At 38.6% G+C, this 26,316-nt stretch overlaps 1 protein-coding gene and 1 long non-coding RNA gene across 3 annotated transcripts in view; one reads left to right on the top strand and one right to left on the bottom strand.

The window, feature by feature from the left end:
* LOC127659114 (neogenin-like) overlaps nucleotides 1–26,316 on the bottom strand; it is a 238,636-nt gene that overhangs the window by 44,329 nt on the left and 167,991 nt on the right. For both annotated transcript variants that reach the window (XM_052148772.1, XM_052148781.1), the window contains exons 8-12: nucleotides 15,574–15,799; nucleotides 13,459–13,613; nucleotides 6,362–6,510; nucleotides 5,957–6,095; nucleotides 3,272–3,321 (exon numbers count right to left, since the gene is read on the bottom strand). In XM_052148772.1, the coding sequence (XP_052004732.1) occupies nucleotides 3,272–3,321; nucleotides 5,957–6,095; nucleotides 6,362–6,510; nucleotides 13,459–13,613; nucleotides 15,574–15,799 (719 nt within the window). The remainder of the gene's footprint in view (nucleotides 1–3,271; nucleotides 3,322–5,956; nucleotides 6,096–6,361; nucleotides 6,511–13,458; nucleotides 13,614–15,573; nucleotides 15,800–26,316) is intronic.
* On the top strand, nucleotides 12,226–13,058 carry LOC127659126 (uncharacterized). Its single transcript, XR_007972497.1, has 3 exons — nucleotides 12,226–12,270; nucleotides 12,344–12,430; nucleotides 12,649–13,058. It is a non-coding gene; the product is annotated as an uncharacterized LOC127659126 (long non-coding RNA).

Raw genomic sequence — 26,316 nt, 5'->3', positions numbered from 1 at the left:
GTCGCTTTGGATAAAAGCATCTGCCAAATGCATAAAAATGTAAAATGTAGATTACTACTTTAAAAGGGGGAAATATGATGGCAACCGTATTGGGGGGACAGTATTGGAAGACTAAATGAAACTAAAATCTAAATATATATCTAGAAAGAATAAAGGCTAAATGTAAGCTTTATTTCTATTTATTTTGATTGCAACATTATGGGGCTGCAGAGTTGCAGAGCAGAAGATTTGGGAATTAAAATGAGGTGCACAAATGCACCCCAAGGGAGCCCCAAATAAGTTGTCTTTCTTATACTGTACACAAATGAATTCCCTCTGTTGTGTAGCACCCCAGAGCCAAAAAGGGGAGTCTTGATACCATCCATGCAGAGCTTTCTAATTATCCATCACCTTCTGCAGTACACTAATCTGAAAATTTTCTGTTTAGGATTTAAAGCCTTCATTATTATTCAGTGTTAATTACTCAGCCATAAAACCCATTGCAATCATGAAAGTGTGTGGATCTCTGTGTACCCCCAATGCAAACAGACTTAAATGCTACTGTAAACTAGAGTTCGACCTTTTCTGAAGCAAATGAGAGTGGCGCTTGCTCGAGCAAAACTCGCTGTCAAGCCTAGTGTCTACAACACGACTCAAACGCGTCTCAGTTTTCAAAACGGCTTGATATCTGGACGTCTTGTCGTCAGGTGTGCACACAAGCGAGAGATGACAATGAGTCACAGCCAATGAAATATAGAGAGCGTGCAAGAGGAGGCCAATGCATTAGGAAGCAGAAGACAAAAAATAATGAGAAAATTAAACAAAACCTCATCAATATCTCCATATTTTTATCATTATCGGCTGTTTTTAATTTTCTTTTCCCCTGAAAACTGGCGAGAGTGTTTCTTTCATGTTTGTTGACATGTTATCAAGAATACACTGTACGAGTTTGTGAATTAATTTCGTTATCTTAATTAAGATGCATTTTCGGCAATCCGTTTTACATGGGACGACGCTAAAGGCAGCTGTAGCGAATGGTTCTTCGACGGTTCTGTGCGGACAAAAATGGAAATAAACGTAGAATCAGAATATTTTACAAATAAAATGCATAAACATGTACAATAGGGACACAGATATGAGAAGCACACACATTAGAAGCTCAATTACAGGTACTGCACATAAATAACTCGCTATTATAACTGCTCTAAACGTCATGAATAATTAAGGGAAACGGTTTTTAGCGCTTTACTTTCTCTACTTGTTTGCGCTTCATTAGGTAAAACACAGACGTATTGATTGATGTATGTCCTCATGAAATCAGAGGCTCTCCTCGAAATCCTCACTTGTGCATTTGTGATCAAATTACCCAAAACTCATCAGGTGTACACATGGCGCACATGGCCTCAGTCGGGGACGAATGGTCATATAGTTGATACACTACAATCCTGTAGCGTTCGCACCAGCATGACAAAAATCAGGACTGTGAGTCGTAGGGTGTCTACGGCAAGTTGTGTAGTGTAAGCTTGGCTTAAGGTCCAGGGGTGATTCTAGGACCTTACTAGGATCCAATGACACTATAAGATGTATACATTTAATGTGTTCCACTTTCTTGCATAGATAGTGTTTTGTTTTTTAACCTGTTCAACTCTTAAACCCGCCCCCGGGTTGAAAATGATATAATCACGATCATCCTTCAATATTTATATGTCCCGATGGAATATTAACAGTCATATGTGTTATCATTATAAAGCATTATAAAGCCTCTACTTTTCACACAAAACCAGATCAAAAGAAGATCTTTTATCTTTGTAAACACTGTAGTGCAGAACAGAGGTTGTTATTTTCATAAAATCTGCAAAATATGGTATCGTCCACGGATAATGATGAGACGCGTATCATTTGAAAGCTGATGATCAAAGACATGTCAATCTTTTCCTCCCGACCAATCAGAGCCTGAGATAATCATCATCATAGTCTGTGCGCGAACGTGAGACACACTTCGTATTGCCGAAGCACTTGCAGACACACGCTTTATTTTTATAGTTTATTATTTATCTCAACATGGCTCCATAAAAGCAAAACATGCAGCAAAAAAGAGATTTTGTTGGTGCTGAGGCAGTTTTAGAGCAATTGGATTATTATATTATATAATATATAAATTGCAAACACATATTATAGCTTGAGTTTGCAATTTATATGGCTGTTTATTGTCTTTTATAAATGTATTTTTTAATTCAATATTTGCTTGTTCTAAAGAAAAGTTTGCATGTTTGTATTATTGTTACAGTATATTACTGTTTTATATTAATTTATACATTTGTTATGATATTATAAATAAATAAATTAAAACATCTTCAGTATTTTCATGCCTCAGGTCTAATTTTCGTCAATCCCTTTGAAAAGAAGATAAGAAAACCTGTTTGGGTATCCTTGTAGGTGCTGTTGTCATGTATACCAAATAGTAAAAGTAGGATTTTTGGTGAAATATTCTTTGTAATAGCTTGTTTTTGCATTTTGGATAACCCGGGACCTTGGAGACACTAAATGGCCACTTTGCCTCCCTTCGGTTTCATAGTAATATCTTTTGAATGGTAAACGATAGAGAAAAAGTCTTTTTTTTTTCCTGCGTTTTCTGCCATCTAGTGGAATCAAACAAAACTTGCCATGAATAAAAAGAGCTTAGAGCAAACAAAGCGCCAATTTTTTGTGTTTATTACAGTAGTTTGAACACATACAATAACAATTATTGATTATTGATCATTATTAATTATACAATAATTAAGTTTCCTTTAAAATGAGAGCAAAATGTTACATTTACTTCACTGTATGTGGGAAAGAGCAGCCTTCAGATTTGGGTATGTCAGTTTCAGTTGGAATTCCCCAAAAAACCCCAAGAGTTGAACAGGTTAAACTGTGTTTTACATCATTCAATCTAGCCAGCTAATATTCATTTATAATACTGTCATTTGTTATAGTATAACACTTAACCGAACACGCTTCAATAATATAGACAAATGTCAAGTATTGTGTGACAAGTGTTCATAATGCCACACCATATTATTCGAGCCAAGTAGTCGATAACACCCGTTTAAACAGACTCAAAAATAGAAACAGCTAGAGAAAATGTTCCTCGTACACAGCTTGAGGAAGAGGAGTGATCAGAGGAGTACTGCATTATGACAGAGCTTGAGATGATAGCAACAGATGAGCACACAGTACACTTCACCCAGCAGCTGCCAGCACACTGCCTCTGCTCCTTGTGCCCTTCTGATGGGACCCCATACACCCTTACCTTAGAGTTCAGCACCTCAGCGGTCAGATTCTGCGGAGGAGCACCGGGAACTGAGCAGAGAATGAAGGAGAAGTGTTTTAGTCAACACATCGTCAACCTAAATGTCATTATCCACATACAGTCGCTCCAGAAAGTATTTGGACACTTAAGCCATACTTAAAGGGTTAGTTCACCATAAAAGGAACATTCTCACATTATTTACTCACCCTCATGCCATCCCAGATGTGTTTGACTTTCTTCTGCTGAACACAAAGATTTTTAGAAGAATATCTCAGCTCTGTAGGACCATACAATGCAAGTGAATGTTGATAAGACCTTTGTAGCCCCAAACAGCACATAAAGGCAGCATAAAAGTAATCCATCAGACTCCAGTGGTTAAATCCATGTCTTCTGAAGCAATCCAGTTGGTTTTGGGTGAGGACAGGCCAAAATATGACTCCTTTTTCACTTTTCATCTTGACGGCAGTCTCTTCATGATTTCATGCTCAATTACACAATTAATTATTAGTGCCATCTGGTGCTCTGTTCATGCATCAAGCACAAGGAAGAGTAATTGAGCTTGAAATCATGATCATGCCTAGAGACTTCAATGGCAAGATGTACAGTAAAAAAGTGGTTATATTTTGGTCTGTTCACACCCAAAACCAACTTGATTGCTTCTGAAGACATTGATTAAACTACTGGAGTCAAATTGATTACTTTTATGTGGTCTTTATGTGCTTTTTGGAGCTCTAAATGCCTGATCACCATTCACTTGCATTGTATGGACCTACAGAGCTCAAATATTCTTCTACAAATCTCAGTTTGTGTTCAGCAGAAGAAAGAAAGTCATACACATCTGGGATGGTATGAGGATGAGTAGATGATGAGAGCATTACAATTTTTGGATGAACTGTCCCTTTAAATTGCAAGAATGTCATTGCAGTAGATAACAAAATATCAACCCAAGTGGCATCTGCAAACAAATGATGCTAGACATTTTCTCAAAACTAACTGAGACATGACTTTGTACAATCTGGTGTCGAGGTGATTTTAAGGGTTGTATAAAGTCATTGCTGTACTATATTAAAAGTAATATACACTCACCTAAAGGATTATTAGGAACACCATACTAATACTGTGTTTGACCCCCTTTCGCCTTCAGAACTGCCTTAATTCTACGTGGCATTGATTCAACAAGGTGCTGAAAGCATTCTTTAGAAATGTTGGCCCATATTGATAGGATAGCATCTTGCAGTTGATGGAGATTTGTGGGATGCACATCCAGGGCACGAAGCTCCCGTTCCACCACATCCCAAAGACGCTCTATTGGGTTGAGATCTGGTGACTGTGGGGGCCATTTTAGTACAGTGAACTCATTGTCATGTTCAAGAAACCAATTTGAAATGATTCGAGCTTTGTGACATGGTGCATTATCCTGCTGGAAGTAGCCATCAGAGGATGGGTACATGGTGGCCATAAAGGGATGGACATGGTCAGAAACAATGCTCAGGTAGGCCGTGGCATTTAAACGATGCCCAATTGGCACTAAGGGGCCTAAAGTGTGCCAAGAAAACATCCCCCACACCATTACACCACCACCACCAGCCTGCACAGTGGTAACAAGGCATGATGGATCCATGTTCTCATTCTGTTTACGCCAAATTCTGACTCTACCATCTGAATGTCTCAACAGAAATCGAGACTCATCAGACCAGGCAACATTTTTCCAGTCTTCAACTGTCCAATTTTGGTGAGCTCTTGCAAATTGTAGCCTCTTTTTCCTATTTGTAGTGGAGATGAGTGGTACCCGGTGGGGTCTTCTGCTGTTGTAGCCCATCCGCCTCAAGGTTGTGCGTGTTGTGGCTTCACAAATGCTTTGCTGCATACCTCGGTTGTAACGAGTGGTTATTTCAGGCAAAGTTGCTCTTCTATCAGCTTGAATCAGTCGGCCCATTCTCCTCTGACCTCTAGCATCAACAAGGCATTTTCAGCCCACAGGACTGCCGCATACTGGATGTTTTTCCCTTTTCACACCATTCTTTGTAAACCCTAGAAATGGTTGTGCGTGAAAATCCCAGTAACTGAGCAGATTGTGAAATACTCAGACCGGCCCGTCTGGCACCAACAACCATGCCACGCTCAAAATTGCTTAAATCACCTTTCTTTCCCATTCTGACATTCAGTTTGGAGTTCAGGAGATTGTCTTGACCAGGACCACACCCCTAAATGCATTGAAGCAACTGCCATGAGATTGGTTGATTAGATAATTGCATTAATGAGAAATTGAACAGGTGTTCCTAATAATCCTTTAGGTGAGTGTACAAAGTCTAATATTAACACTCACCAAGAGCCAAACTTACAAACATAAGCAATATAACAACTGCTTTCTGAGTTACTGGACAGTCGGTTGGTAACTTTTGTAGGAATTACAACACAGTACACAATACACAATACACACACACACACACACACACACACACACACACACACACACACACACACACACACACACACACACACACACACACACAAATAACTATAAAAGAAAGTTTCATTGCCTGTACCAAATATATAGGGTCCACTAAATGTAATGTTCGGACCCTGGTGATATTGCTATGCTGTTGATGATTCTTGGCATGTTTTTGTCTGGGTGTATGGAGGTAACCGACTACGTGACAAAAAAGTAAATATTTTTGTAAGTACCATCAGAGTAGGTCCGTACGGATACATCCTCAGTCGAGACTCCAGGTCCATGTTTATTGTAGGCCACCACTCTGAAACTGTACTCTGTGAACTTCTTCAGCCCAGTCATGGTGTAAGATAGTGTTTTAACATCCATATCCTAACACAGAAGAGAGACATAGGAGATATAAACATCTAACTGCTGAATTCTGACACCAAGAACACAATTATAGACTGAGATTGGAGATATTATAGCTGATAGTGTTAGTTGTAATAAAACAGATTCTAAGCTTAACCTGAGGACAACGATTAGATCCAAGAGTTCTAGCTGCTCTCCACCATCAATACCTGACATTTCACATGAAATAATATAAAATATTTAATGTTTATACGTGAGATTACAGAGAGGTGTGTGTGCAGTCTTACCTGCTCATTTCCGAGACCCTTCTCCATGTAGTAAATCTTGTAGTTTTGTATCTCGCCGTTGCCGGTGAGGGGAATGTCCCAGCTGAGGCTCACTGTGGTGGGGGACGTGACCACAGTGTGGAGGTTAGGAGCTGGTCCAGGTACCTGGACTTTAAAACAGAAGAAATGGAGAAGAGACAGTTACTAGAAGTAGCAAATACACTCACTGCACCAATTTGTACTTTAAAACCAAACCGTTATCATATCTGTGAAACACAGCTTTTCAACTCAAAGTGAACTGAATGAACCCTCTGCAGCTTATAAGAGAGATTAATTGGCTCTTCCTGACATAATGTCAAGCTGAACACTTTTTTCCAACTGTCATTGTGCTGTAGACATCATGCATAGAGAGCAAGACACAGAGAGAGCGGGATACAGGCACACTTTCTCTTTCACTAGGGAACATTTCAATACATAAGAGAGAAATACTTTGTAACCTTTGTACCATATTTCTCCAAATTGCCTGAACAAGATCAAATTCAAGTGCTATTGCAATTGCACATTCACTGTAGTAAAATTCATACTTGAATTGCAAAGAAGGATCAAACCTGTCTTTTTATTTAATTTACTCTCCTTTACTACTTCTTATTTTAATTATTGATTGTGTATTATTATTTAATTTTATAATCCCTTGCACCTTTCTTTTCTTTTTTTTTGTTGTATTGATGCTTTGGCAATCTTGTTTACAAAACAGTCATGACGAGAGAGAGAGAGAGAGAGAGAGAGAGAGAGAGAGAGAGAGAGAGAGAGAGAGAGAGAGAGAGAGACTGAGTGACCACAGCCTGATGATAGAGAAGGGCAGATCTGGATGCCCAGAAAGGGCAGGTTATGCCCGTAGTGTAGCCAAGGACAAATAGAAACAGAGCTGCAGTTCTTAACCACCTGCCCTAATTATAATGAAATTCAAAAACACTTCTTTCCCAAATTTGAAATGATTTGTCCCAACTTCAAAAAGTTGAAGAATGATGCACAAGGTCAATATTTACTTGGTGAACAAAGAGACTGTATTTCACTAGCAGCAAAGTACATAAATTCCTGCCACAAAAAGGGGGAAGAGTCCACCAAACAGTGATGCGCCCATTTACACACACACACACACACACACACACACACACACACACACACACACACACACACACACGCTCACTCACACACCACTGAAAGTATATACACTGTTAATTTATTTTTTTACACTTTACACACTTGTTCAATACAGAATTTGCTCTACTCTGTTATTTTTCATGCTCATATAAATGCTTTGGCAATACAATGTACAATTTGTCATGACAGTAAAGCTCATTTGAATTGAATTGAATTGAATTGAGAGAGAGAGAGAGACAGAGACTAATATTAACACTCACCAAGAGCCAAAATTACAAACATAAGCAATAAAACAACCACTTACTGAGTTACTGGACAGTCGGTTGGTAACTTTTGTAGGAATTACAACACAGTAAACAATACACACACACACACAAACACACATGAACTCACACAAACTATTGTACACACGCATATGCAAACACACACCACTGAAAGTAAATACACAGTTTATTTTTTTGTTGTTGTTTTTCCACACTTGTTCAATACAGAATTTGTTCTACCTTGTTCATTTTTTATTTTTCATGCTCATATAAATGCTCTGGCAATACAATGTACAATTTGTCATGACAATAAAGCTCATTTGAATTTGAGAGAGAGAGAGAGAGAGAGAGAGAGAGAGAGAGAGAGAGAGAGAGACATTCAGTGAAATAAGGAATGTTTACCTAAACAAGTTTAACTCTGAAACCTCAGACTTTAAAGACCTAAATTACCTTTCTAAATTAAAAATGCTCCTAGGAGAAGGAGACACACACACACACACACACACACACACACACACACACACACACACAAGATCCCCCATTTAGCCTTAACAGACTGTAGGGGCAAGTGCTGTTAGCAAGGTTAGTGGGTGGCCAGCACCACGCCCGACTGCCTTTGTCTCCCCAGTGGCGATGTTTTACACACCGCACCAGGTACAAATTTTTAGGCTGAGTCAATCTAGGGGAGGCCCGGGACCGGTTCAGATAATCGTCACTGGTGTTGGCCATGAGCGGGAATCGAACTCGGGTCGCCAGGTTCGTAGTGCGCTAACCACTACACTACCGCACCACACACACACACACACACACACACACACACACACACACACACACACACACACACACACACACACACACACACAGTCGTGTTTCCATGTTTTATGAGGACTTTCCATAGACATAATGGTTTTTATACTGTACAAACTTTATATTCTATCCCCTAAACCTAACCCTACCCCTAAACCTAACCCTCACAGAAAACTTTCTGCATTTTTACATTTTCAAAAAACATAATTTAGTATGATTTATAAGCTGTTTTCCTCATGGGGACCGACAAAATGTCCCCACAAGGTCAAAAATTTCGGGTTTTACTATCCTTATGGGGACATTTGGTCCCCACAAAGTGATAAATACACGCTCACACACACACACACACACACACACACACACACACACACACACACACACACACACACACACACACACACACACACACAATGTGATGTGGTGAAATAAATAATAATGGTAATTTATATATTGTTGTTATTTATATATTACTAATAATAATATTATATACTGTCCAAGTTATTGGCCAAAATGTATTTTGCTTTTATTTTATTTATTCTATATGATGCTTTGGCAACATTGTTTTTGAAACTTTCATGCCAATAAAGCAGCCCATTAAATTGAATTGAACTGAATTGAGAGAGAAAGACAGAGAGAGAGAGAGAGAGAGAGAGAGAGAGAGAGAGAGAGAGAGAGAGAGAGAGAGAGAGACAGAGATCATTTTATCTTATAGTATTAATTATATTAAAATATTAATAATATTTACTTTATCTGTTACTGCTATTTTCTTTGTCATTTATATTGATACTTTAGAAATCTTGTTTGTAAAACAGTAATGAGTATAAATCACTTTTAAATTGAAAATTAAATTGAATTGAGAGAGAGAGAGAGAGAGAGGCCACTGCTTCAATCCAAATATTAGGTAGCTTTCTGTGTATATCAGTACAATAGACTATTTTAATTGTTTATTAATGCCATGTAGAATTATTTCTTCTGCTTTATAAAAAAAAAAAAAAAAAAAATGTATTACTTCTGTCACGGTTGTTTGTATTGATGCTTTAGTAATATTGTTTGCAAGACAGTAAACCTAATAATGTACTGTGAAACTGAATTGAGTATAGAAAGAGACGTTTGGTCTCAGCTGAGCATACGATAGTGGCATGTGTCTGCAGAGAGAAAACCAACACAGACTGCAGGATATATTTAATTTAATTTGCCCAGCAGAGCGGGGAGAATGGAAATGAGATTGTATGTTGCTTAACTTTTGTTTACTTGCAAGGGTCATGAATCATTACGTTCAATTATAGACTCCATGAGTGTCCGTTAAATCCCTTGTTTTCTAACACAGTCACAACTGACATGCCTTGATGCACTCAACATGTTACACTGTGCAGTACATTACATGAAATACAATATTATTTAAAAGCACTTACATAAAATGACTAGCTCATCTTAAGCAAGTAGGAAAGTAGTCACTGAGGAGATAACACATGGCCTGTTCTTTAGGAACCAGGACTAGAACCAGCGACCTTCTGGTGACCAGCCCTTTGATTTAGCCACTACAAAACACCAGCCGAACAACTGCTTGACTATGTTCATCCATGAACCATGTCTGTCATGTTAGCGCTCAAACTTCAACAGAATTTTAAGCCTTACATGAATCATTTTGCAAACTTTGATCAAAGTTCTCAGCATGATCTTGAACGTGTAAGAGATTATACCACTTTATCTCGGTACCACATACATCTATTCTCTCTGACATCAACGCCTGCAATTCTTACTGATGTTTTACAGGATTGGATGGGGTGCCCACATTGGATTTAGTGCACTGCAGAGAGTGTGCATGTGTAGGTGTATTTGTGCTCAGATAAGTTAATTCATAATGTTAGCAGTATGTGTGTGAGCCTGTGAGGCTGATCTCTACGCAGCAGGGCTCCAGAGAGTGCCAGGAACCTGCAAACACACACTATAAAGTGCTTATAGCGTTCAGAGCCAAAGATGCTCAGAGGAGCCAGTCTGACCCAGAAACAGCTTCTCCTGAGCTGTGTCTGTGCTGATAATGTTTCGCATTGGTGGCGTCAGGCCATATATCTTCAGTGCTGTTGAAGAGATACCCCACATGCATTTACTTAAAAGCCAGTAGGTGTTTACTTGTACTTTTACCTCTATAATGAGATTTTAAACTGGCATCAAGCTTGGTTGAAAAATACTCTGGCGACCAAAAGTTTGGAATAATGTACAGATTTCGCTGTTTCGGAAGGAAATTGGTACTTTAATTCACCAAATCTCTACGCAGCAGTCATTTTATGTAAGTGCTTTTAAATAATATTGTATTTCATGTAATGTACTGTACAGTGTAACATGTTGAGTGCATCAAGGCATGTCTGTTGTGACTGTGTTAGAAAACAAGGGATCTGGACAAACTGACCGCTGGAATGCCAAGGATCTGCAAAGCTGTCATTGCAGCACATGGAGGATTTTTATGATGAGAACTCTTTGAAGTAGTTTAAGAAGTTCTAAAATTATTTTCAAATTGCAATAGTAATTTTTCACATTATTAATGTCCTGACTATTCATTGTGATCAGTTGAACGCCACTTTGGTGAATAAAAGTATCAATTTCTTTCCATAAAAGCAAAAGCTGTACATTATTCCAAACTTTTGTCCTCCAGTGTACCTCCTGAGGAAATAGCTAAGCATATTATATTTGACATGAGACATACTCTACACAAGTACGCGAACAAGTACGCAAGCTCTTGTTGCATTCTGCATGCGCCTCTAGTTCACGGTACTAAAGAGTAAAACAAAGAAGTCATAGTATGCATGTGTCAAATGCGCCCAAACAGGAATGCGTTCAAAATAGTAAAATTTGAGAGTCTACAATGCTCGACCGTGCAAGAGACATAGCGGAACACGGAAAAATGACGCATGCGCTACCCTCAATGTACTGCAATCTCAGAGTTGCCACAAGGGGAGCTATAGCAGACATTAGCGTAAATCGCCTTCTAGGGTTATAGTTTATATCCGTTTTTAAGAGGAATATTTGAAGATAACTCAGTCACCCTTTGAGTACCGCCACAATAATGCAAGAATGCTTTTTAAAGACAACATAAAATTTAAATGTAACCTATTTATTTTCCTAACACACGTTTCTGGTCTTATACAATTCATCAGTGCATGTTATTAGTAACACAAATATTTTAAAATGTTGTATTCATAACCTTTTATAAAAACGTTATGACCTCCTAATTCTTACTCTGAAATGACTTTCATACATAAACGCTGCTTATGTTTCAACAAACAGGTACCGTCTGTGTTTCAGGACAGAGTTAGTCATCATATTCACATTCTGGCTCCATTGTGGTATGGAAAACCTACAACTATCCAGTCCAGATTGCTAAAAAGAATGAAGTCCCATCCTACATTTTTTCAAGTTAAATATCAATTTCACTCAGAAATAGTGCGTCACATTATGGAAGTTAAAAACTTTGCGAATGCCATTTAATGTTGACTAAGTGTGCAAAAGGCCATAGTCATGTTGCATTTAAGTCGTAGTTGTAGTTGTACAGTGTTCTGTTAAGTGTTGTTAAGTGTTGGTCTGCTGAGTAGGCGGAGTTATTAGGAAGTCTCGCGAGTTCCGTGAAGTGAGGTGAGGTGAGTTCAGATATGAGGCAATAAAGAAAGAAGAAATGTAGTGCATGTTATATCGTGAGTCAACTAGGTGAGGTGAATTAAGATTATAAAGCTATCAATTGACACTATAGCACTTCGGTAGTGACCAGTTTGCATTTCAGATGTGATGGGCAGTCGAAGTTGTGTGATCATCTACAGAGGTCGTTGGTATTATCTGGCGAATATCATCGTGTGCGTCATTGCAGATTGTAAGGGTTTATCTGACATTATTTAATCTAATAATCATTGTTTGATATTCTGTTGAATGCATCGATAAGATATTTCCTCAGTTATAAGAGAATTGCTGACATATGATGTTATTATTATATATTTGCGATGTCTCGCGTTCAGTCACGTGAATTGATAACGCAGTTTTTGTTGTACAAATTGTCACAGAAAACTAATTGAATATGTTTGTTTATTGTAGAACCACACACATTTATACCGACATACAAGTTAACCACGATTATCCAACTGAACTCTATCACACAAACCTATCGCATACTGAGCATTGCAGCGCGCGAAGCTACGAGCCTCACGGTTGGAGTTTCATCACGTTAACCCTATCCTGACCAGACCGGGATCCTAGCTGACACTACCTGTTCCACTTTCACTGGGATTGCCCCGCGTCGGATGATCGACGTCTGAGGACATCTGTACCCTTCTGCCATCGAATGATCATCCTCTGAAATACTTTGGACTTCTTAAGATTGAGTACTTTATTAACATAATTTTCATTGCCTTCATATTATTCTGAATCAAGACACACTGGTTTATTGTTTGTTATTTTACGTAGGCCTACGTTGTTTTATTGTGATATATTTACATGTTGTTGAGATTGTGAGAACTAATTCATTCTTTCATTTAACTAACTAATACATTGAGTGAATTGGATCCATGACTCTGTGGCTTCTTTACTGCTCTCTTAGTTACTGGACATTAATTGGAAAATAATCCTCTAAAGGTGATTTAGAACCGTAATAGAAATCAGTGCATATTACAGCAGTTAATACACTAAGTATGTAGAATTTGACTACATGCATGCAATGCATTAGTGTCTGTGTAGACATATTTGCATCAAATATGTTTCTGGACTTAGCTTCTTTTCAAATCTACAACAATGATATAATGTGTTTGTACACATCACATTCGATATATTCCATAAGATCCCATTCAGGCACATAATACATTCTGAGTTGTTATGCTTGTCAGGTGAGTAATGGGATGTGGATCTTACCCTCAGGTTGGGTGGCTACTCTCAAAGGTGCTGAGCTCTCTCCAGGGCCATTTCTGTTGTGGGCCACTACCCGGAAGGCATACTTGGTGTCTGGCATTAGGTTCTGAATGGTGACTTGCATTTCTCCGGGACGACTGGTGTTGACAATCCGCTCCCTGCAGGATGAGAGAAACCAGCACAATATGAGACCGAAACAAGAGCTGACTGCTGATTCAAGAAGTTCAAAGCTTCTCTTAATTCTCTGTGGTCAATAGTCAGCTAATATAAAATGAAGTTATAAATATTAATACGAAGAACAACATACGACTTAAATAATAGCATGAAAAAACAACAACAGGCAGATCTGTCAATAGCGTCCATAATAAAATCTCATGAAAACATGCCCAGGTCACATTTCACACAAAAAAATATAGAAAGAAAAAATAAATATATTTTTCCCAAAAGAGAATTATGTGTATTTTTAGGACCTTCCGAATTGCATATATATATATATATATATATATATATATATATATATATATATATATATATATATATTTTTTTTTTTTAAAGACAATTAACCACATTTTCACCCAAATGTTAATTATCCGAATGTTTTACTTTTTTATAAATTGTTTTAATTTAAATATGCATACATTAAATCAACCACATAATATCCTATCATGATGTTTAAATACTTTTCAGTTTAAATAATCTTTTCAAATCATAATTACAGTGATGGGAAAATGCAAAAATAATGCCATAATATATATAAAATCTTAATGGTCCTAAACATAGGTATCAATCAGAAATATCATTAAAAAAAATCATAATTGTAGGACCATATTTTTGTAATGTAACATTACATTTATGACAACTTGGCACAATTTCCCTGAATTTTCATTACCAGATTTTTTTTTATTTTTGTTTTGCGTGTTTTTGTAATCCTCATTATTCCCAATTGTGATTCTCATTACTGTAAATCACTATTTTTTTTTAAAGAACTACATTAAAATTACTGTTATGCAATAGTTTATTTATTTTATTTAAATCAGAATACATTAGAGAATGTACAAACAATACACTCATCATGTAAAAAAAATCATTTTTCTTACCATTATGGTAATTATGGTTAGTAAATAATGACAGAATTAAAATTTTTGGATGAGCTATACCTTTTAATGAAATGTTCACCAAATATTTGCAGAAATTAGACCAAAATTGAAGATGTTATTCACTGATAAATCTTGCCCTCTGCCATAGCTCTCAAATCTCATTTAGCATGTGCATTTCTCAAACTTAACACATCAAGCAACATCATCCCAAGTTTGATGGCATATATATATATATATATATATATATATATATATATATATATATATATATATATATACACAAACACACACACACACAATAGTTAGTTCCGGTCCTCGAATCTGATAGGATGAGAGACGTTCCGTGAGCACTGATGGTCTGACACCATCAGCACTCCGACGCTTCACTGTGTGTTTATCACTCCGATGGTGTTCATTGTCCTAAACTAAAGTGTAAGAGCTGTGCAGATATGTTAAGAGCTAATGTAGGCTATGTGTCACTTTTTACATCTTTTTTTTTACATTACATATGTTAAGCAGCAGGTGGTGGCAAAAGATAATTTTTGTGTGTAATATGAGCCAGTTGGTGACGTGAAATGAATCCATCAGTCATTGTTTACATAGAACAGCAATAGGAAATAGCTTTAAACGGCTTTAAACGGACAACTTCAGCATTAAGGCTCATCACAGCTGAGAGACACAACAGACTGATTGATTACAAACCCAAGGTGCTTACCTCTACTGGAGTTTCCACATTGGATACATACTGTTTAAAATGGCGGAGGACATTGCAGTTTCTACGGCACGAGGCCGTGAATCACAGCAGTGCTGATGTAGGGCCATATCGCACTCTTGCTCATGTGATATTGCTTAAATATATAAGGGTTTTTAATATAGATATTTATATATTATTTATTTTTTTCCTGGGTTATTTATTAATTATAGAAGTGAAATATGACCAAGACAGGTTTTGTGAGATTCACCGAGGTAAATTCTGTAAAATCACAGTAAACTGCAGATATATACCACATAAAGGCCTTACCTGTTAGTGCCCTCCAGACTGTAGTAAACAGAGTAGGTGACGTCGTCTCCATGCGTTTCGGCCGGCAGGCGCCAGGTCACCTTCATAAAGCGGGTGGAGACCAGCGAAGCCACGACGTCACGGGGGGCCGAGGGTGTGGGGCCAGTACTGCCTCCGGAGCCTGGCATTAGATGGTCAGTAGTTGCACAGGTCAGTGAAGTGGGTGGGGGGGAAGGAAGGGCTACATCTTTGAGTGCAGGTAGTGGGGTGATGTGAGTGAAAGATATAAAGGGTGGAGGGTAGGCGAAGTAATTTAGGGAGGGAGCGATAGCAAAACAAAGGAAAACAGAACAGAGGACACATAAAAAGAAAAACAAACAAAAAACATAACACAATGGCTTTCATGATGTAGAAATCAACAGAAAATCAACAAAACGGTGGAATAATCACAGAGAAACTTGAAAAATGCAATCAAAATGGAAGAATGACAGGCGAAACAATCATCAGAGAAAAAATGGCTGAAGTGGAAAGATTGAATCACAACAAAATTATATATTGAAGCATATTTTCTGCTTTTTCACACTAAAAGGTATAGTTCACCCAAAGAAAAAAAATATGTCATTATTTACACACCCTCATGTTTTTTGAAACCAAATAACTTTCAGTTTTCCGTGGAACAAAAGAGGAGAATGTTGATGCTGCTGTTTTTTTTTCTTGCAATGAAAGTGAACAGTGACAGATGTGAACTTTTTGCTTAACATCTTCTTTTGTGATGAACAGAAGAAAGAAAAAGTCATATGGGTTTGGAACAACATAAGAGTGAGTAAATATTGACATCATTTACATTTTTGGGCGAACTATCCCTTTAAAGTATACCCCATCCATAAAAAGAAAAAGACAGAAACTTAAGCTGTTATTCACTGAAAATCTTGCCATCCGCCGTAGCTCTCAAATCTAATTTTGCATGCACATTTACAACTTGACACATCAAGCCACGTCATGTCAAGTTTGATGTCAAATCAACCCCACACGCTTTAGTTCTCGCGAGTATCGTAAGCGAACACAACCTGCCATGTTTGAACATGCATAAGCACTAATGAAATTTGGAAAGCTAGACGTGTCTACATGACTTAAAATTCTTTGTCCCTCAGATAAAGCTATAAGGCTTCAAAAGGCTTGGAATATAGCACACGAGTCAAATGGACAAAATTAGTCTCAAGTCTTTTTTGGACAGTCGTTGGTCACTATAGGATTTAGTTGTACAGCAAACAGCAGCTCGGAAATTGTTCTTGAAGGAATATTCCGGGTTCTGTGCACATCAACAGCATTTGTGGCAAAACACTGATTACAACAAAAAATTATTTGGACTCGTCTTTCTTTGCTTAAAAAATAAATAAATAAACAAACATCCATCCATCCATCCATCCATCCATCCATCCATCTTCAACCGCTTATCCGAAGTCGGGTCGCGGGGGCAGCTGCTCCAGCAGGGGGCCCCAAACTTCCCTATCCCGAGCCACATTAACCAGCTCTGACTGGGCGACCCGAGCGTTCCCAGGCCAGTGTGGAGATGTAATCTCTCCACCTAGTCCTGGGTCTTCCCGAGGCCTCCTCCCAGCTGGACGTGCCTGAAACACCTCCCTAGGGAGGCGGCCAGGGGCATCCTTACCAGATGCCCAAACCACCTCAACTGACTCCTTTCAACGCAAAGGAGCAGCGGCTCTACTCCGAGCTCCTCACGGATGACTGAGCTCCTCACCCTATCTCTAAGGGAGAAGCCCGCCACCCTTCTGAGGAAGCCCATTTCGGCCGCTTGTACTCGCGACCTAGTTCTTTCGGTCATGACCCAACCTTCATGACCATAGGTGAGGGTAGGAACAAAAATTGACCGGTAGATCGAGAGCTTTGCCTTTCGGCTCAGCTCTCTTTTCGTGACAACGGTGCGATAGAGCGAGTGCAATACCGCCCCTGCTGCCCCGATTCTCCGGCCAACCTCCCGCTCCATTGTCCCCTCACTCGTGAACAAGACCCCGAGGTACTTGAACTCCTTCACTTGGGGCAAAACCTCATTCCCTACCTGGAGTACGCACTCCATCGGTTTCCTGCTGAGAACCATGGCCTCAGATTTAGAGGTGCTAATCCTCATCCCAGCTGCTTCACACTCGACTGCCAAGCGATCCAGTGAGAGCTGAAGGTCACGGACCGATGATGACATGAAGACAACATCATCTGCAAAAAGCAGCGATGAGATCCCCAGCCCACCGAACCGCACACCTTCCCCACCCCGACTACGCCTCGATATCCTGTCCATGAATATCACAAACAGGATTGGTGACAAAGCGCAGCCTTGGCGGAGACCAACCCCCACATGGAATGAACTCGACTTTGTGCCGAGGACCCGGACACAGCCCTCGCTTTGGACGTACAGGGATTGGATCGCCCTAAGAAGGGACCCCCCACCCCGTACTCCCGCAGCACCTCCCACAGTCTCTCCCGGGGACCCGGTCATACGCCTTCTCCAGATCCACAAAACACATGTAGACCGGATGGGCATACTCCCAGGCCCCCTCCAGGATCCTTGCAGAGTAAAGATCTGGTCCGTCGTTCCACGGCCAGGACGAAAACCGCATTGTTCCTCTTCAATCTGAGGTTCGACAATCGGCCGAACCCTCCTCTCCAGCACCTTGGAGTAAACTTTACCAGGGAGGCTGAGAAGTGTGATACCCCTGTAGTTGGCACACACTCTCTGATCCCCCTTTTTGAAGAGGGGAACCACCACCCCGTTCTGCCACTCCTTAGGCACTGTCCCAGATTTCCACGCAATGTTGAAGAGGCGTGTCATCCATGACACCCCCTCCACATCCAGAGCTTTCAGCATTTCTGGTCGGATCTCATCAATCAAGTGGCTTTGCCACTGCGGAGTTGTTTGACTACCTCAGTGACCTCCCCCAGGGAAATAGAATCTGATCCCCCATCATCCTCCGGCTCTGCCTCTACCATAGAGGGCGTGTTGGGATTTAGGAGTTCTTCAAAGTGTTCCTTCCACCGCCCAATAACCTCCTCGGTTGAGGTCAACAGCGTCCCATCTTTGCTGTATACAGCTTGAATGGTTCCCCGTTTCCCCCTCCTAAGGTGGCGGACGGTTTTCCAGAAGCACTTTGGTGCGGACCGAAAGTCCTTCTCCATGGCTTCTCTGAACTTTTCCCACACCCACTGCTTTGCCTCCCTCACGGCCGAGGCCGCAGCCCTTCGGGCCTGTCGGTACCTTGCAACTGCCTCCGGAGACCTCCGGGACAACAAATCCCGGAAGGCCTCTTTCTTCAGTCGGACGGCTTCCCTGACCACCAGTGTCCACCACGGTGTTCGAGGGTTACCACCCCTTGCGGCACCTAAAACCTTGAGGCCGCAGCTCTCCACCGCGGCTTCGGCAATGGAAGCTTTGAACATTGCCCACTCCGGTTCAATGTCCCCAACCTCCGCAGGGATGCCTGAAAAGCTCACAACAAACAAGTTTGTAAATAAACAAACAAGTAAATACAAATAAAAGTTACATTGAGCCACTTTCAATGGAAGTGAATGGGGCAAATTTTTGGAGGTAATTTTTACTCGGGTCATTTTTAGGATTTGTTGGCATAACATCGTCATGGCAGCGAAGTTGTAAAATTTGCTATAACTTTACACAGAAAATGATAGCAAGCGATTTTATCACACTAAAATCATGTTAACATGCATATTGCTTGCGTCTTGTGGGTCTACTTTTGACATAGTATTTTAACGTTTGCGGATAAGCCCCATTCACTTACATTGCAAGTAACCCAGATTATTGTTTTTTTATTCTACCCCATTTTATCCCAATGTGGAATGCACAATTGCCACTACTTAGCGCGGTTACTCACCTCAATCTGAATGGCGGAGGACAAGTCTCTGTTGCCTCCGCTTCGGAGACAGTCAGTCCGTGCATCTTATCACGTGGCTCGTTGTGCATGACACCGCGGAGACTCACAGCATGTGGAGGCTCATGCTACTCTCCGTGATCCATGCACAATTTACCATGCACCCCATTGAGAGCGAGAACCAATAATCGCAACCATGAGGCGGTTACCCCATATGAATCTACCCTCCCTAGCAACCGGGCCAATTTGGTTGCTTAGGAGACCTGGCTGGAGTCACTCAGCACACCCTGGATTCAAACTCGTGACTCCAGTGGTGATAGGCAGCGTCAAAACTCACTGAGCTACCCAGGCCCCACATTTGTAATTTTTAAGAAAAGCAGATGCAAGTCATTATTTTTGTCTGTGTGTGTTAATCAATATTATGCCACTAATACAGTTGATTGAACTTAACTTCTATTGAACCCAGAATATTCCTTTATAAAACTCACCTTATGTGTTCCACAGCAGAGAGAAAGTCATTAGGTTTGGACTAAGTAAACGATGACAGAATTTACATTTCTGACAGTGTTACTTTAAGAAGAACTGGGATAATTCCAAGCATATTCAGAGAAAACTGTGGCGCAGGGCCAGTCATTTTAATGACTAACATATATCCAGGGGTCCTGGTTTTCACGATAATTCACACAGTTATGTGAAATATTTAATGCTGAGACCTCTGTGGTTAAATTTCTTGTATTCCACCAGAAAAGTGAAACTTGAGACAAAAAAAAGCACTTCCTAAAATGTGTCCTAACTGTTTACTCTTGCAGAGAGCATTCAAGTTGCGCTTTTGGCAAGAGAGCATCTCCGAACTTGAATTAAACAAACTGTGTTTTCGTTTCCTTCTGCCAAAATACATATCAGTGGAATGGCTGGACATAAATCAAATATAATAAATTGATGTTCCGTGCCATTCTAATGACATTAACTGACTGTGGTCGACAATATCGTGAGAAGGCCTTAAAGTCTAAAAAGTTATTGAGATGAAGCATCGAAGACAACAAGTTATCTTAATTTACATAAACATGCTTATGAATCTAATAAATAAGATTTCAAGATTCAAACGTCTGCAAGATTTCAATATGAACTCAAACATTTCTAATAAATTTCTTCTAAAATCGATTTTTGTCTGAGCTATGCGATTCACATAAATTTTATAGCTCTTTTCTCTGTCATTTGTGTCTATTTGTAATTTTTTTAATTAAGACTTACACGTTTCAATTTCATAACAAAAGCCAAACAAATTACATTACCAGTAGTGATCAGTAGCATACCCAAAATTAAAGGCTTGTAACTCGACAAAAAAACTGATCTGATTTATATCTCTGCGTGTAAATAAGAAAAAAACTGCTTTTGTTTTGTTCTCAATCATGCAAACTATATCTGAGAAAAATGTTGTGTTGATACGAAAAAGCAATCAAAAGTTATAGCATTGCAAATATAATTGATCCTAGTGTACACAAAGGTCTCCAAGTGTTCAAAAGCCTCCAAACAAATAAAACATAATAATTGTACATAAGAACTAATTACGCACGCAAACACAACAATGACTAAAGGTTTGCATAGCATGCAGACATGATTTTAGTAATGAGATTTCACAGAATGAGTTTCATTCTGTGCCATTTGAGGCATCATTGAGTCTGTCATTTGCATGGCGCCATCTCCTGGTGGCCATATGTAACATTGAGCTTCGTGTGGATTATCTATTGATCTATATATCCGATTACCTTGTGTGTGTGTGGACTCGTTTGAAAGACAATCACCTGAGCCAAGTAGCGCTATGTGATATTTTATGTTTGTGAAGTTATATACAAAAACATGTTATATAAGCAATACCTGTTCACATGAAACATAAATGTCAAAGATGTATACTTGGCTATTAATCAAGTAGGCTAGTTGTATTCTACTCTTTGAGAGTTTTCCAAAATTTGATCAGTCTTATGTTTTTACAGAATACAATAATATGTACAGTGCCACATTTTTAATAAAATATCAAAACAAAGCAGTTCTGATTTGTCTGCAAATTTCAAAGAACTTTTTCAGTTTTGGTCACAATGCCTACATGCACTGTAAAGTAGAGCTTCTAAGCTTTCAAACGATACCTTTTTTGTGTTGGTCAAGAAACAAAAATCCCACGCGCCCATCCGAGATTAAAGGGTTAACAAAATAAAAAAATAAAAAAACTTACTTTTATTATTTATTTATTTTTAATTTTTATTAATATAATTTTGTTCAACATACCACAATTGAATTTAATGGAATTTTGTAATTAAATTGAAATGCATAAATCTTAAAATTAGACAAAAAATGTTTTAATGAATGAGACAATGTTGATAATTAAATGCAACATAACTCCATTAATTGTATTTAAGCCATGAAAGATCAACCTCTAAGAAATACAATTTTCCTCTGGGATATCCACAACTGGATAACCAAGGGCCCAAATGTGCCATTTAATAGCGCTGAGAAGAGAAAACCAGGATGTATTGTGTTCAGAGTTGCTCTTTGTATTGCTTAATGTCTAATTCTGAACAGACATTGAGAGAAATAGGCAGATAATGCAGAGCCGTATTAAATACATTATTAGTGGCACACATTAACTTACAGCTTTCCCCTAAATTACAAGACCCATTAGACAGACAGCAAACATTAGTTGTAGTAATTACAGTATTCCACAAAGACGAGCCATCAATGTTCAGCTGTCTAGCCGCAGGGAGAAAAATATGATCTCATTCAGCATTTATCTCAGGTACACCATTGTGTGACACTTTCTGTAGTCTTATCTTCTTTTCTCCTGCCTGAACCGCGTTAAACCAAAGACTTTTCACAATGAACATAAAACAGAATCCTAAAGAATAATTTCTAAAGCAAATAATGAGGACAGTATAGCCTAGATTTAATAATATTTTTCACATATTCAACAATGCAGTATCACACTATTGAATCTTTACAAATCAATGCAATGTTTTTCAAAGAAAGAAGTTGAAAGAACATTTTCAGGAACGTTATGCTACAGTCGGCTTTGGCTCTAAACAATATTCTATTCACATGACGAAAACTGGTCATTCCCAAAAATGGAGCTTTCTAACAGTGACACTCAGTGTCTGTCTGAACGTGAATGCAGTTGTTTGGTGTACAGTGGTTATTATGAGCAGAAGATTAATAATTATTCTATTCATACCAGAGAGCAGAAGCTGGTTGTGAAACAGATGGTGACTTTGCCACATTAATGGCGCACACACTGAAGCAAAGCATAAAAGGTCACAGAACAAATAAAAATATAAAAAATAGTGAATGCAAGCCTCTGGCGAAAACTAGCATTATAAAGGGATAGTTCACATCAAAAATGAAAAGTCTCTCATCGTTTACTCATCCTCATGCCATCCCAGATGTGTGTGACTTTCTTTCTTCTGCTGAACACAAATGGATATTTTTTGAAAAATATCTCAGCTCTGTAGGATTATACAATGCAAATGAATGGTGTCCAGAAATCTGAAGCTCCAAAAAGCACATACAGGCAGAAGACATGAATTAAATCACTGGAGTTGTACGGATTGCTTCTATGCTGTCTTTATGTGCTTTTTGGAGATTCAAAGTTCTGTCCACCATTCGCTTGCATTGTGAGGACCTACAGAGCTGAGATATTCTTCTTAAAATCTTCATTTGTGTTCAGCAAATAAAGTAAGTCACACACATCTGGGATGTGTTCTGTAGCTCCTCACAATTCAAGTGAATGGTGGACAGAACTCTGAAGCTCCAAAAAGCACATAAAGGCAGCATAAAAGTAATCCGTACAACTCCAGTGATTTAATCCATGTCTTCTGCCTGTATGTGCTGGCATGAGGGTGAGTAAAAAAATAGAGAATTTTCTTTTTTTGGGTGAAGTATTTCTTTTAGACTATTGCTCAACCATTTTATTTTTCTGTAAAAAAAAAAAAAAGGTTATTATTGTTAACAAAAAGTCTTACAAATGAACAAAATTGGCAGAAAATAAAAACAAGTGTTTGCAAAAACATTTTATTAAACTATTAATGTGCATTAATATGCACTTTTATTTTCAATCAATCTTTGATGTCTCCCAAGTCTGATAAATACAACCAAGGTTATATTTGTAAATATTTTTTAACTATACTAGTTAACATGAACTAACAATAAACAATACTTGCTCCTTTATTTAATTCAATTGTTTACTTAGTAGTTGTGTCTTACAATGTTAGAATGTTTCCTGTCTTATTTAAATGTGCAATTAAAATAAATAATTATACGTACATAAAATAAAATGAACCCAGATTAATAAATGATGTAAAAATGTATTATCTGTGACACATATGCATTTACTAATGTTAATAAATATAATCTTATTAAGGGTTACCACAATAAATTGTGAAATTTTCGAAACGATTTTAACCCTGGCTGTAAATGTATGTAATTGTGAGCTTAAAAACTCAGCATATTGCAGTTGGTCAAATTTGCAAGGTCGTTCATTTTTTTTCAACAAAAAAAAGGTTGCTCAAAAAACTATTTTATATGTAGGTCACCAAGAATCACTACCTAATATCCGTAATTGTACAGCATGAAGACATGGAACAAGGTAATGGAGGAAAAATCGCCTCATTCACAAGCATGTACTTGTGCTGTTGCTGTCTAAGAGAGGGAGCATAGTGCACTACTAATGACCACTTAGAAAGCTCCGGCTTTCATCTTACAGACACGGGTGAGGGACTGAAATGGCCACAGACATACTGTACTGCTCCGCACATAAAGAACATCTAGGCTTAATCTTTCGCCAGTAAAGCTCACACCCCCCCTGCTATTGATCTGTGTAGAACATGCTATTATTATCTTGAGAGGTCTTGAAGGGGTTGGAGACATTGTCATACTGTACAGAGGCCTAAAAATGGGGTTATTTCACTCTCTATAAAGTCTGTGTCACCTGTGCTTGTGATAATATTAGACCAGATTCACTGTGACAGCAGCTGATATTTGGAGCTGCTCTTGATATATAGGCACAGGCTAAAGCCCATATAAGTGGTCAGTGTTTTGAAGAGGAGAAATGGGCAGCTCCATTACATATCTCTAGATCTTTTTCTCTTTCTATATGTTTTCTAAAGCAGTCTGCTGTTGAGTGACTCACTGAAAGCTTCAGATGCTACAATTCTACTATCTCAGCTACTTTCTTCTAAGCAGAAGATTTCACAGGGTTCACCCAAAAATGATAACTTCTCAATTTATTCACCCCTTAATGCCATATCAAAATCTTTCCTCTGTGAAAAACAAATACAAACATTTTGAAGGATGTACAGTACGAGACTGTGGATGTCAAGATGTTTATAGTGATTAAGTACTTACATTTTGGTCTGTGTTTCATCCACAGCAATCGTATACCTTCAGAAGACATGGATTAAACCACTAGACTCTTATGGATTACTTTTAAGATGCCTTTATGTACTTTTTTGAGCTTGAAATTTGGACCTCATTAATTTACATTGCAAGGACAGAAACACACCATACTGTACATCCTTCAAAATATCTTGGTTTGTGTCCCCAGAAGAAACAAAGTCATACAAGTTTGATACGGCATCAGGGTGAGTAAATAATGACAGAATTATCATTGATATTCCTTTTATGGGGACAAATTTAAACTATTAGTTTACTTACAATGTTAGTCCAGGTTCCAACACCAAAACGGCCATAATTTAGATTTAAATGAAGATTTTCCACTGTCAGAATGTTAGTCTCAGTCACCATCCACTTTTATTGTTTGGGGAAAAAGGTGTGATTAAAGTTAATGGTGACTGAGACTGCATTGCATTGCATTGCATTCAGCCTAACATCTCCTTTCATGTTCAACAGAGGAAAGAAAGTCATACGGGTTTGGAACAACATAATATAGGTGAATAAATGATGACATAATTTACATTTTTGGGTGAAAAATCCCTTTAATATATTTCCCTAATGACATCAGAAATCGAAGATTTTTGTGTTTTTGGACTGGGCGTGCTACAGTATATTTTCATAGCACATGAATGCTTGTATATCAAATCATCAAGAAAAAAACAGATTTTTCGTGATATTCCCCCTTTAAAAAATCTTCCTGTTTCCCTAACAAAAGGATCTATCTTTTATAGTTGGAAATAAAGAAGAATCAAAACAAAAGTTTCTATTACATTTAAGATAGCAGGTGTAGGCCATATGACAGTCTTTGTTATTTTCGTTATAAGAGATATGGCTGGCCTGCAGCGATTTTGCATTCGATTTGAAGCGTTCACCACTGCAATGGTGACAGCAGTCTATCGCTTCAAAGTAAACCTCATGAATATAAGAGAATAATGAATTAAAGGGCATCAACACCCCTGTTGAGATTAAACAGGTCTCTCACATGATGGAGAGTAGCTCAACATCTCCTGAGACGTCTTGCATCTATAGTCCTAGAGTTGAAAGAGTGAGCAGCAGGCCAGTTCCAGGGGGAGGAACGGGCACCTAGACATGACCCATCTCCCAACACGAGAGCAGAGGATTATGAATCGCAGCGTGAGGCTGACAGGGGACATCCTCCATGTTTGCCAAAAAGGCAGAGACCCATCTGTCTACACCCCACCCTCTCCACACAGTTATACGGGCACTCTGGGTCAACAAGCACATAATAAAAAATATTCAGTTGTCGAATAGCCGCTTAATGTCATTTAACGTAACATGAGATCATATAAAACTAAAATGATGACACGCAAGACGAGAGGAGCGCTGCAGCTCGAGTGTCTGATCGAAACCAATCTGATCGATCACAGCTTGGCGATATATCTTGATTTTATCCTTAATTAAAGTTCATATAATA

Source organism: Xyrauchen texanus, chromosome 2 (assembly GCF_025860055.1).
Source record: "Xyrauchen texanus isolate HMW12.3.18 chromosome 2, RBS_HiC_50CHRs, whole genome shotgun sequence".
NCBI lineage: Eukaryota > Metazoa > Chordata > Actinopteri > Cypriniformes > Catostomidae > Xyrauchen > Xyrauchen texanus.
The sequence above is the reverse complement of the archived record's forward strand: the minus strand, read 5'-3'. Positions and strand labels throughout refer to the sequence as shown.